The sequence below is a fragment of the Vipera berus genome, assembly GCF_964194415.1.
Source record: "Vipera berus genome assembly, chromosome: Z".
In the NCBI taxonomy this organism is placed as follows: domain Eukaryota; kingdom Metazoa; phylum Chordata; class Lepidosauria; order Squamata; family Viperidae; genus Vipera; species Vipera berus.
The window spans coordinates 66,075,725-66,089,270 of NC_138205.1; the positions used below are offsets into that span (position 1 = coordinate 66,075,725).

At 40.5% G+C, this 13,546-nt stretch overlaps 1 protein-coding gene across 1 annotated transcript in view; it reads right to left on the minus strand.

The window, feature by feature from the left end:
- CNTNAP2 (contactin associated protein 2) overlaps nt 1–13,546 on the minus strand; it is a gene marked incomplete at its 5' end in the record, with an annotated part of 1,513,027 nt that overhangs the window by 969,596 nt on the left and 529,885 nt on the right. Inside the window, one exon of the mRNA XM_081344134.1 lies at nt 1,789–1,982. Coding sequence (XP_081200260.1) covers nt 1,789–1,982 — 194 coding nt within the window. The remainder of the gene's footprint in view (nt 1–1,788; nt 1,983–13,546) is intronic.

The following is a 13,546-nucleotide window of genomic DNA, read 5'->3' on the forward strand; positions in this document are numbered from 1 at the left end:
TCTGTAATTTAAGAATAATGGTCCCAAAATACTGTGCCAAGAAAAGCTGAATATTACATTCTATATAAATTATGAGAGGTAAGCTTACCTGCATATATTAGCTCAATTTACTTAATTTACTTGATTTTTGCAGACACTATCAAGGAGAGAATCAAGGATTTGGGCAATAAAAAATATAAAAAGACTGAAATCATATTGATCCTCACCATTGGCTTTGGATATTATTTTTTTTTAAAAAATAACATCTTTTCAAACTTATATTAATTTCACAGGGGGAAAAACAGCAGCCTTCATCATCCTAAAGGCTGGTATGTTTGTTCTATGCTGATACTCTCCAATATAATAAGACTGGCTGAAAATTTCATCTGGTACCAAATTGTCTCTCTTCCCCTCCCCACCCAGTCTTCCTCTCTCCCCCTCTCTATCAAGATTATAGGAGAAGAAAGAAATAAGTAAAGAAAAAAAACTAAAAAAAACAGTATTAAGAAACTAGTGAACGTTCTACTCTTCCTTTCCAGTTTACCCAAACTGATAGTTGCAATCAATAATTTGTAAGCATCTAGACTTGTTTCTGATTTCTATTTATCATCTTTTGCCATTTTTAAAATCTCCCTTAGAAACCATACTTTAAATATCTGAATTTGCCCTATTGTGTACTGTATAATATATACAGAAATAATTCTTGCTAGAATTATAGGAGCTGTGGTGTTGTGGTGATTGGAATACATATTGCAGGCTAATTCCTTCCATTGTTGGTAAAATGCAGACCCAGATTGTTGGGGGCAATATGCTGACATTGTAAACTGCTGAGAGAATGCTGTAAAGCACTACGGAGTGGTAGCACTATGGAGCGCTATTGCTATTGTTATTCAATTAAGTTGTAAATCCATTCAATTAATTTTATCCTTTATTCCAAGTTTGGTTTTCCAATCCGATACCTATCTGACAATCTATCTCTTTTCTAATGATGTGCTGAATTTGTGCTTGTAGCCATCAACATGTATTTTAATAAATTGTATGGTTTCTTGTTTATATATTCCAAAACAATTCCTTCTAAGGATAGTTGAGGTTTCATTATGAGCTTTCCCTCCCTCCTATATTTAAAAATGCCCCAAAGTTGACCTTTATAAATGTTACTTGGAGATTTCAATGAAGAGTTCTTTTGATACTACTCAGCCACCTAGTACTTCAGTTCAGGGCATGTTGAATTGTCCTCTTCATTTTCATTTGAAAATTTTCTAGGAATGCATATGCACCAAAGGTATTTCTACTAAAGGGAAATAGTCCACTTTAATGCTATCTGTTAGAGCTGTCAAAACGTGAACCTCACTTTTGCACTTTAAACAAATGTCAAAATGCATTGTTTAGCAACCAGGAGGAATTGACTCAGTATTTCTTTGTACATCACAACCCAAATCACCTTAGTGCATAAGACTCATCAACTACCCAATCTTTTTCTAGAATTTTATCAGATGACTTGTGTGATATGATATGAAACAGGGACAAAAACCTATTTTTATCTGTTCTCTATTCTGTGAGTCATTTAATAAACTTCTATTAATTAAATCCTTTTTCATACATTTAAATGAATCCCACATGTACTTTCATTGCACATTAATAATATGGCCATTATCACATAAATAAAACATTATTGAATAATCTATTATTCAGTAATATATTATTCTACTTTATTCATGGAATCAGAAAATAAATTACATGGTCATCCTAGATATAGTTGAGGGAATTTCAAGGAATATAATTAAAATACATGCTTTACAAGTAACTTACCCAAACATTTCCATCTTGGTGATATGGCTTCCAATTTTTCCCTGTATCACTATAAAGCATTCGGTACTGAGTTACCCAGTCAGAACTACTATATCTGCCTTGAGTAGCAATTGAGCTGATCTGTTTCCTATTGCTAAAATCCACTTGCAGCCACTGGTAATGGTTACTTTCTGATGGGGACCAGCCTCCAGCACCTAAAAAGTAAAGGAAAGATTATTCTATTACATTTTTAATATGGTTTTCATAGAAAGTGAGTCCTTACTGAGATATATTTAAGTGTACATTCATTAGTACTTCCTACTTTTGTCTCCATTTACAGTATGTAACAAGTATTTCAGATGAACTCTGAAGCAGCACCTATAATGGTAGGAAACAATGCCTGCTCTGAGAGAAAAGGGGAGATACTGTCAAAGTATCAATCTGTTTTGTTCATTAGTTTCTGTCAATTCCTGAAAATTATCATCATAACTTGAGTGGTATTCTGGTACCTCTTAGGAAAGAAGAACTCTTGGAGACGAGATTGTCCAAACAGGAACTTTTACTAAAACCAGGGCTTTTTTGTCATAGAACACCCAAAACATTTTTTGGATGGAAACTTGTAGGGTAGGCAAGGCAGGTTGTATGACGTGTGAATTCCGGCACCTTTTACTTTTACAAAAAAAGCACTGACTAAAACATGGTTGACAGTGGATAATATAGACAGGATCTGGAAACTGTCTCACAGGTCAATACTTTTAAAGTGTCCCCAAAGTAAAACCCCTCCCCTCGGTCCATTTGGTCAGTACCGGATCAGTCAAGTTTCAGGGGTCAAAACTCCAGAATCCAGTAAGGGGGTGAGATTTAGTTTTCCACAGGGAGTTAGAAATGAAATATAAATGGATTCTGACATTCTGCCCGCATTTGGTTTTTTTCAAAAAAAGAGAGGTCCACCTGTAAAGAAAACAAAATATAATGTTAGCCCGGTTTGTTAGGATATTCTGTATGAAACTTCTTAAGCAACTTGAAGTTGCTTTTACCTCGAAGTATTGTTCTCCTTCCACCATGATAGGAGGTGGTGGAGATGAGGTTTTTGTTTGTAGGGGTGACAGTTGTTCTCTTTTTCGTAAACTGCAGTGAAAAATTGGGTGTATGTGCCTAAGATTTTTTGGTAATTCTAATTCTACTGTAAGTGAGTTTATAATTCTTTTAATTGGAAAAGGTCCAATATATTTTGGTCTGAATTTTTACAGGGTTGTAGGGATTTAAGGTATTTAGTGGATAAATATACCATCTCTCCCACCCTGAATGGTGTGGGATCGACTCTTTTTTTGTCTGCTTGTGTTTTGTATGCTTGTCTACCTTTGTCTAAAGCTTTCCTAATGATTGGCCAGATGTTTTGTAATTGTGCAATCCATTCCTTCAGTGCTGGGAATACCGGTTTGTTTGGGGTTAGTTCTGGCATGGGGTTGAAAGTTTGACCAATAGATACTTGAAAAGGAGTGTAAACTGCTGGAATGGACTGCATTATTATATGCCACTTCTGCAAAAGGCAGTAAGTCTGGCCAATTTGCTTGCTGGAAATTAATAAAATTAAATTAAATATTGCTCAAGTACTGAGTTTGAACATTCAGCTGAACCTCCCATCTGAGGATGATGACTAGATGACAGTCCTTGGGTGGTTCCTGAAAGGGATAAAAATTCTTTCCAAAATGCTGATGTAAATTGCACCCCCTTATCAGATATGATGTGTTGTGGTGCTCCATGCAATCTGTAAATATGCTGCATGAAAAGTTTCACTAAGGCTTTTGCGGTGGGGATCTTTTGGCAAGGGATGCACTTGTTTAGAAAACAAGTCAGTGACTGTCCAGACTACAATTTTCCCATTGCTTTCTGGTAATTCCACTATAAAATCCATGGCTATTTCTTTGCATGGGGCTGAGGGGTTCACCACTAGTTGTAACAGTACTGGCGATTTCCCTTGCAGCCTCTTAGCCATCACACAGGTTTGGCATTTGGCCATGTCCTTTTTCATGGATGATCACCAAAATTGCCTTTTATTTAAGTGTAAGGTTTTTACAAACCTGAAATGTCCTGCTGATTTTGTATCATGGCACAACTGCATGAAATTGATCCTCTGGGTGGCAGGTATGCATAACCTCTCACCCACCCAGGGTAGTCCATTTTTGATTGTGCACACATGTCTATTTTTCTGGAACCATTCATCAGTTTCCAAAGACTTTTGGAATTATATTCCAGCTTGGCTATCCACCCGCGACTTCATTTTAGCTTGGGTCCTTGTGGTGACTGGTGCTGCCAGTTGTTGTTCAGGCATAAGTGGTTTAGAGTCAGTGACCTGTGTGCTGTTATATTGGGGCATGCAAGATAATGCATCTGCCAAGAAATTCTCCCCCCCCCCTGGTAAGAGCTTGAGAGTGAAACGAAACTGGTAAAAATGTTGAGAACAGCAGGCTTGCTTAAGAGTGAGTTTCCTGGGTGTTTTTAGTGCTTCCAAATTTTAATGGTCTGTCCAGACCTGGAAGGGGATTTTATTTCCTTCAAGGAAATGGTGCCATGTAAGTAATGACCACCTCACAGCATACACCTCCTTTTCCCACATGGCCCAATGTTGTTCTGTCTCCGTGAGTTTCCTGGATGTATATGCACATGGTTACAATGCCCCCTCATCATTTTCCTATAATAATACAGCTCCCACCACCACATCGCTAGCGTTTGCCTGTATTACAAAGGGTTTATCGGGATCTGGGTGACTCAGTACAGGTTCAGCAGAAAAAAGTCCCTTTAGCCTCTAAAATACTGCTTGACATTCCATTGTCCACTTCAGGGGCTGGCTAGGTTTCACTGGGGACTCCCCCTTCATTTTCAACAAGTTTGTGAGGGGCAGGGCTATTTGTGCAAACAAAGGGATGAATTGGCGGTAGAAGTTTGCAAAGCCCAGGAAACTTTGCAATTGCTTCCTTGTATGGGGGTGGGGGTGCCCATTCTAATACTGCCCTGACTTTCTCAGGGTCCATTTCTATGCCCTCTGGGGATATGCGATACCCTAGGTAGTCTGTTCTTTCCTGGTGGAATTCACATTTTGATAAATAGGTGGGCGGCCCACATTTTTTCCAAAACTTCTCTGACTAGGTTAACATGCTCCTCCTTGGTCTCAGTGAAGATAAGGATGTCATCTAGGTAAACCAGCACCCCCTTATATAGGTGCTCTTTTAGCACTTCATTGATTAATTGCATAAAAATGTGGGGGGCCCTTGCAGTCCAAACGGCAGGACTTTGAACTGGTAGCAAACCATTGGGCAATTGAAAGCAGTCTTCCATTCGTCTCCTTCCTTAATCCTAATGTGGTAGTATGCTTCTCTCAGGTCTAGTTTGGTAAAAAATCTTTCCTTTCAATAGGTGGGATAGCATATCCTTCATTAGGGGTAGGGGATACAGATTACATTCAATAATTGTGTTAAGAGATATATAAACTATGCATGAATGAAGAGTGTCATCCTTCTTCTTCCTGAAGAGGACCGAGGTGGCCATTTTGGGTTTGGCAGGCTCAATAAATCCCCTTTCTAGGTTTTCTTTTTAATGAAACTATCCATCTCCACTGTTTCTTTTGGGCTCATGGCGTACATCCTGGGTTTTGGGAGTTTTGCCCTGGGTTTGAATTCTATAGCACAGTCTGTGGGCCAGTGAGGTGGAAGCTCATCTGCCCATTTCTCACTGAAAACTTCAGCAAGGTCCCTGTATTCCTCCAGTATTTCTGGTAATCCCTTGTCTTCCACTACTGATGCTGTCTCCTCTCTTCAGGTTGGGGGGGTGCTTTGGGGTTTTACATTCCTATGTTCCCCTTCTGGGAACTTGAGTCCTGCTGTCCTCCAATTAACCAAGGGGTTCCATTTCTTCAGCCATTCCAGTCATAAAATCATTGGGCATTACATGCCTGGGGTCACTACAAACATTATGTCTTCCTCATGAGTCCCCAGGGACAGGTGAACTGGTAAGGTGGTTAGGGTAGCTGGGACCCCCCCAAGGACCCATCTAACTGGCCAAAGGAGATTGGTTGTTTTAGTCTCCTCACTGGAATGCCCAAATTCCCCACCAGTGTTGGGCTGATGAGGCAGCGGATGCAGCCAGAGTCTATTAGGGCTTTTACTTTGGTGGCTTCGGGCATGGAGGAAGCTAATATAGTCACTGTCTTAAGGATGGGTGGAATGGATCCACTTACCAATGTTTCTCCCTCTGAGCTGTCTTCCGAGGTGTCCGCAGTGTAGGTTGGAATCCTCTCCCAGTCCTTGGCAGGGTTTGGGGACTCTACAGCTTCTGTCCCCCTCATGGCAGGTTTTTTTTAGGTTGCCTTGGGACTTCCCTGGTCTCCTGGAGGGTGATGCCTCTGATTTGCAGTAAGGGGCTTTTGAGTGACATTCTGTGGTGTGATGACCCTCTCTCCCACATTTGAAACAGCCTGTTGATTTCTTAGCCATGGACGATGGTTTTGCTGGCTCACATGTTTGCTCGGCAGGCCCATGGTTTTCCCTGGCAGTGCCTTTTTAGTAGGTCTATCTCTGTCTCTTCTACCAGGACATACCAGTCATCGAGATGGTGTGGGTCTCCTTGAGGGAGGCACGCATCATACAGGTCGTAGTTTAGCCCATCTTTGAAATGGCTAAGGAGGATGTCTTCTGGCCAGTTCAGCTTACTGGCAATGGCTCAGAATTCTTGGGTATATTCAGCCACCAGCCGTCTGCCCTGCCTCACCATTTTGATTCTCTCCTGGGCCTTATGATCAGCCAAAGGGCCCTCAAACTGCCTCCTCAAGGATGATATGACTCGGTTGAAATCATTGAGTTCTGGGGCATTGGAATCATGCAGGTTCACCACCCAGCCTGCAGCCGGTCCATCCAGGTGAATTGCACGATGCGGATGCGGGCTTTGTCACTGGGGATGCCCCATCCGTATTCTTATAGAAGAAGATTTACTTTATTGTCAAACTACAATTATGTGTACATTGAGATGCTGAGCCTACCTTTGTGCTCCTACCTCCAACACACAGTGACAACAAACTCTCCATCTTACTACACCATGTGAACCAACTACACCACACACCGGCCTCCCAAGTCAATTCTGCATAAAATTCACGAAAGTTATTTCTCATTCAAAAGCCTAACAGCCCACGGATAAAAGCTGTTTTTCAGCCTGATGGTGCGGCTGGCTATAGTATTCTTCCATATAGCTGAGGACTTGGGTTAGGAAAAACCCAATCATGGTGGCTCTCCCCTGAATTTTGCTTCCAGGAGCAGTAGTCTTTGAATGGATCGGTGTCTGCGCAGTGGGCGGTATTGCCCCTCATCCTGATCCTTCTCTGTGGTTCGGCAGGGTGTGGGTGCTGCTGAGGTGGCAGTTCCAGGACCAGCAGACGGCCCCAGTGTTGCAGGTTCTGGATTCACCCCACTGTCTCTGCAGTTGCAGCCCCAGGTGCTGCTGCAGCTGTGGTATTCAGGTTTCTCCTCTCTTAGTGAGCTAAGGGTTTTCTTCATCAGGTCAATAGCTTTCTCTAGGATCCACTCCTCTTCACTGACCTGCAGGGAGCTCTCCATCTCTTGCCTCCATTTGTGTTGGTGGCCGCCCCGCCTCAGGGTCGCTTTCCTTGATGCCTTTTCCCATTCACTTTTCCTTCCAATGCCCATCAACCACTGCGGTTTGCAGTCATGCATCTCCACCACCTCTTCCCCGGAGGAATATGACGCTTCAGCTTCCGATCGTTGGTGAGGTTTCATTTGGGGGGAAACTGCCTTTCCATGGGGCTTTCCTCCTCCTTTGCCTCGTCATTAGACATTGTAGTTTTTGCAAAGTCCCCCAGTAAGTTTTTTCCTTCCAGGAATGACTCTTAATGCAGATCCTGTCTAATGTCAGAACCCACCCCAATCCACCTCTTAGGAAAGAAGAACTCTTGGAGACTAGATTGTCCAAACAACAACTTTTACTAAAACATGGTTGACAATGGATAATATAGACAGGATCTGGAAACTGTCTCAAAGGTCAATACTTTTAAAGTGTTCCCAAAGTAAAACCCCTCCCCTCAGTCCATTTGGTCAGTACCGGATCAGTCAAGTTTCAGGGGTCAAAACTCCTCATGGGAAAGGACAGCCCCAGTACATTTGCAACATTATTACTTCCTCCCCTTCACATTCCAGTCAGAGATGCAAACCAGAATTCCCCCCATCTCCCTCTTTCTTTGTTCTTCTTACTTCAAAGGGTTTCTTCCCTGGTCTTTTGTGATGGCCTACAGGCAGCCTGAATAAACAAACCTTGCAACTAAGGGATAGAGATGGCTTTTAACAACCCTGTCTTCTCTTTCCCTCCTTGGGAATGGCAGAATCCAGTAAGGGGATGAGATTTAGATTTGCACAGATAGGGAGTTAGGAATAAAATATAAATGGATTCTGACATCTAGTATACTGAGGAAAAAGAATGACAGCAGTTAAAGTTTCATTCCTGCTCCCTTATTAGTAAATGGTCCATGGAGAAAGCTGTTTATAAATTGGAAAGACATATTTTTCTCATCCTAAGTCATATTGACAAGCCATGAACATGTGCATGCTCTTTAAAATTTCCACATGAATATGATATATCACATTCAAGCAGCCATTTCAAGTTCATAGGGTTTTTCTCCCTTTTACCAGTAAATGATGTTAAAGAGCTTTGCCAAACTTCCTGTATAGGACATTAAGTATTCAGTAGCCTAACTTCATATATTCTTCAAGTACATTATGAGAATATCTAACTCTCTGAACAAAAATCTAATGTTGGAAAATAACCAGGTTAGGGACAAATCATCATGAAGAAAATTTATCTATGTGGTCGTTAAATATAGACAGCAATTTCATGGCACATAATTAATCAATAAATCAAAACCTTCTATGGTAACATACTTCTATTAAAAAGTAGTACCCTTAAAGGATAATATATAAATATTAGCAAATTCTTTTATCTGCTGGCCTTTAAGTGTCTTCAAGTACATATCATTATTATTCTTTGTCTAATAGTTTATTAATTTTGCTCACCACAGACTTTAAAAAAAAATCTCACAAATATCATCTATGCAAGCTTCCAGGAAAGAAGGAGAAAGCTAGGGAGAAAGCTAGGGAGTTCCAGAAAAACATCTACTTCTGCTTCATTGACTATGCTAAAGCCTTTGATTGTGTGGATCATAACAAACTGTGGCAAGTTCTTAAAGAGATGGGAGTACCAGACCATCTTATTTGTCTCTTGAGAAACCTATATGCGGGTCAAGAAGCAACAGTGAGAACTGGACACGGAACCACTGATTGGTTCAAAATTGGGAAAGGAGTCCGGCAAGGCTGTATACTGTCGCCCTGCCTATTTAACTTATATGCAGAGCACATCATGAGAAAGGCAGGGCTAGATGAATCAAAAGTTGGAATTAAGATTGCCGGAAGAAATATCAACAACCTAAGATATGCAGATGATACCACTCTAATGGCAGAAAGTGAAGAAGAACTAAAGAGCCTCTTGTTGCAGGTGAAGAAGGAGAGTGCAAAACATGGGTTGAAACTTAACATTAAGAAAACCAAGATCATGGCATCCGGCCCTCTCAATTCCTGGCAAATAGATGGGGAAGAAATGGAGGTAGTGACAGATTTTATTTTCCTGGGCTCCAAGATCACTGCAGATGGGGACTGTAGCCAAGAAATTAAAAGACGCTTGCTCCTCGGGAGGAAAACCATGGCAAATCTAGACAGCACACTAAAAAGCAGAGACATCACCCTGTCAACAAAAGTGCGTATAGTCAAGGCTATGGTCTTCCCAGTTGCGATGTATGGCAGTGAAAGTTGGACCATAAGAAAGTCTGAGCGCCAAAGAATTGAGGCCTTTGAACTATGGTGCTGGATAAGACTCCTGTGAGTCCCTTGGACTGCAAGGCGATCAAACCAGTCAGTCCTAGAGGAGATCAACCCTGACTGCTCTTTAGAAGGCCAGATCCTGAAGCTAAAACTCAAATACTTTGGCCACCTAATGAGAAAGAAGGACTCACTGGAGAAGAGCCTAATGCTGGGAAAGATCGAGGGCAATAGAAGAAGGGGACGACAGAGAATGAGGTGGCTGGATGGAGTCACTGAAGCAGTAGGCGTGAGCTTAAATGGACTCCAGAAGATGGTAGAGGACAGGAAGGCCTGGAGGAACGCTGTCCATAGGGTCGCGATGGGTCGGACATGACTTCGCAGGTAACAACAACAATCAAGAATGATCATAACAGACAAAATTCAGTTGCAATTATATTGTGGTATCCATCAGCCCACACTTACTCTTTCCTTAAATTGAACATAGCTTTTCAATCTTGTATAGATAATCATATGTCATTTATGATTTTAATTTAATTGTACTGAAAAGGGCTACCATGAGTAAGAAACAAATAACTTTATAGGCATTTAATGACATCTTCTTAGTATCTATCAAATTATAATCATTTTAAAGCTGGACCAAATTATCCACAACATCCCTTGTCAGAGCTTCCTGGCATGTCAGTGACAGCTGATTGATTCTTTACTCCCTAATTAAGCCAGTTTCAAATTAAATGGGAGGGAATAATAGCACCCACATCTGCACTCTCAAAGCACTATAGCATTTATTGAAATATATAAGGTTCAGAAATTTCATCAGAGGCCACTTTTTTTATTGAAAAGTTTTTCAATACATTTTATCTTTAACAAAACAACCCCTCCCCACCCACCCACCCCCTTCCCAACCCAACCCAACCCAACCCTCCCCCCTCCCCTTCCCCCCTCCCCGACTTCCCAGAGCTAAATACAAGGTATAAGAGTAGAAACAATCATAAACTACCATATGCTAACAACAATGAACTATTAAGTCTACCGCACTTTAGCTCTTGTAAAATGACTACAAGCAATATAAATATCACATCAATACTTATTCAAATGCTAAATGAAACTTTTTAGTCCCATATTTATTCTGGATATAATCAATCCATTTTTTCCACTCCACAATATATCTCTGTTGCGAATGGTCCTTCAAATACGCCGAAATCTTTGCCATTTCTGCCAGGTTGGAAACTTTTAAAGTCCATTCTTCTATAGTCGGCAGTTCTTCCTTCTTCCAATATTGCCCTACTAAAAGTCTTGCTGCCGTAATTAAATTCAACATCAATTTAATGTCCACAACAGTAGTATCAGTAATAATACCCAGTAAGAACAATTGCGGAGAAAACTTTATCCTTCTCTTAAATATCTTCTGCATATTCCACCAAATTTTGATCCAAAAAGCTTTAACCTTTTTACAGGTCCACCATATATGAAAATACGTTGCGTCTTCACCACCACACCTCCAACATTTAGGCTGGTAGTTCGGATACATACTTGCTAATTTTTTGGGATCTAAATGCCATCTATAAAACATTTTATAAAAATTCTCTCTTAAATTTTGGGCTTGCGTAAATTTTACATTTCTCACCCAAATCTTTTCCCAAGTATCCATTGTAATAACTTCTTGAATATTCTGAGCCCACTTTATCATGCAATCTTTAACAAGTTCTGTCTCTGAATCAATTTCTATCAATGCAATTTGATATGTGCTTGACCCTGATTTCTAATTTGCTTTACCAAATTTTCATCAGTCATTGAAAAACCAATTTTCTGATCTTCTTTCCACCTGGCCTGTAGTTGCCCATACTGAAAACAGGTTTGAACAATCTTTTCTCCTCGTAAAAAGTTATACGGCTTCAAATGCCATACATTCCTTTCCAAACTTAAAATTTCCTTATATGTAGTCACATCATGTTAAAACCCAACATTTATGTTTTCTATTGCGTGTTTCAGTATTGCCCATAAAGGTATCTTATAGTTTAACTTGAGTCTATACTTTTTGCAAACTCGCAACAGAGCATGTCTTAAAATATGCACCTTAAACACATTATCCACCTTCTTATCATACAATAAATATGCATGCCAGCCAAATAACAAGTCGTGGCCTTCAAGATTTAATAATCTTCCTTGTGTTAAATTAATCCAATCACTTATCGCTGACAAAGCAGCGGCTTCATAGTATAATTTAAAGTTGGGCATTTTGAGACCACCTCTTTCACGCGTGTCCTGCATAATCTTAAATTTAACTCGTGGCCTTTTCCCTGCCCAAACAAATTTATTAATACCCTTTTGCCATTCCTCCAAGTTTGAATCCTTTTTAAGAATAGGTATCATTTGAAATAAAAATAGAAATTTCGGCAAGACATTCATTTTCACTGCTGCAATTCTTCCCAATAAAGACAATTGTAATTTTTTCCAGCTATCCAATTCTTTTTTACCTTTCCCCATAGTTTTTCATCGTAACTCTAATATGTGTTTCTTGTAAGCAAATAACATCAGTCTTAAATTGTTTTAAATATTGAAAGATTTTCTTTCTCTTCTGTGGTGAATTTAAGCCATTAACATTCCAAGTTAGAAGCTTAGTCGCCATCCTTAGCGACCCGAAGCTTTTGGAGCGCTTCTTCCAGAATCCCCTTTACATTCTTAGGTCGCGCCCCTCCCACAGCTTCGCTATAGGTATGCTTTGGAGGTTCCATAACTTTCTGCTGGTCTTGTTCTTGCTCTCATCTCATTCGTCTCAAAGCAGCACGCGTCATCCTCTGGTCTCTAGCTTCTTCCGATGATACTGAAATTTGATCCACTCCTGTAGCTTTCTCATCTGTCTGCATTGTTCCTTCAGCACCTTGAGGCTCTCCCTCGCCATTCTTCTTTGTAGATTCCAAAAGTGGTATGGGGGTTGCTTTTAAAACATTACTATAGAAATTACGTGCCTGCATCACTGTAATAAGATGATGTCTCGTGCCTTCATGCATCACCACCATACCCACTGGTATCTCCCATCTAAACTTGATATCACGTCGCCTGAGCTCTTGTGCTAAAAAAGCAAACTCCTTTCTTCTTCTTAAAATTCTTGGAGGGATCTCTTTTAAAACCAGGACTTCTTGCTCAGCAATTACAAGCTTAGTGTTGAATAACTTCATTCCTGATTGCTCTCTTTGTAAAATAAACCACCACATCTCTGGGAAATTTCCTTTGTCTTGCAATCCACGAATTGACACGAAAATTTTTATCTATGTCTCCCACAATTCCATCTGCTGGCCGTCCCAGCACCCCTTCCAGAGCCTCAGAGACTATTTCCTTCAGATTTTCTTTAGGATTCTCTTTTAAGCCTCTGATTCTAACAGCAAACTCCATCTCGTGGTACTGCACCAAGGTCAAGTCACTGTCAATTTTAGCCACCACATTCTCAGTCTCTAACATTTTTGCATCTAATTTGATATTATTTTGGCTGAGATCTTCCACTCTTTCATCCAAGCGCTCGATACATATAGCCATGCCTTGAAATGCAAGCAAAATGTCCGCCCTTATTTCTGTTAACTTCTCATCCAGCTTTTCATCCATAACTTCAGCTAGTTTTTCTGTTAGCTTCTCATCCAGCTTTTCATCTATAATCTCAGCTATTTGCTGTGATTGCTTTTCCAAAGCTTCTTGCATCACATTCTGCAAATCTTTAACTGTCAGGGCTGGCATAGGTGCAGGTGCAGGGGGCAATAAAGCTTGCAACGAAGACTGCTGCACCAGGGAAGCCCCCACGCTTCTAAGAACTTTGGAAAATTTAGCTGCCATTTTCCCCCACTATTGCTTGCTACGCACTTTCACTTTCAAAGTCTGCAAAGTCCATTGAGCTAAAGATCAAAAGTCCACTTTCACCT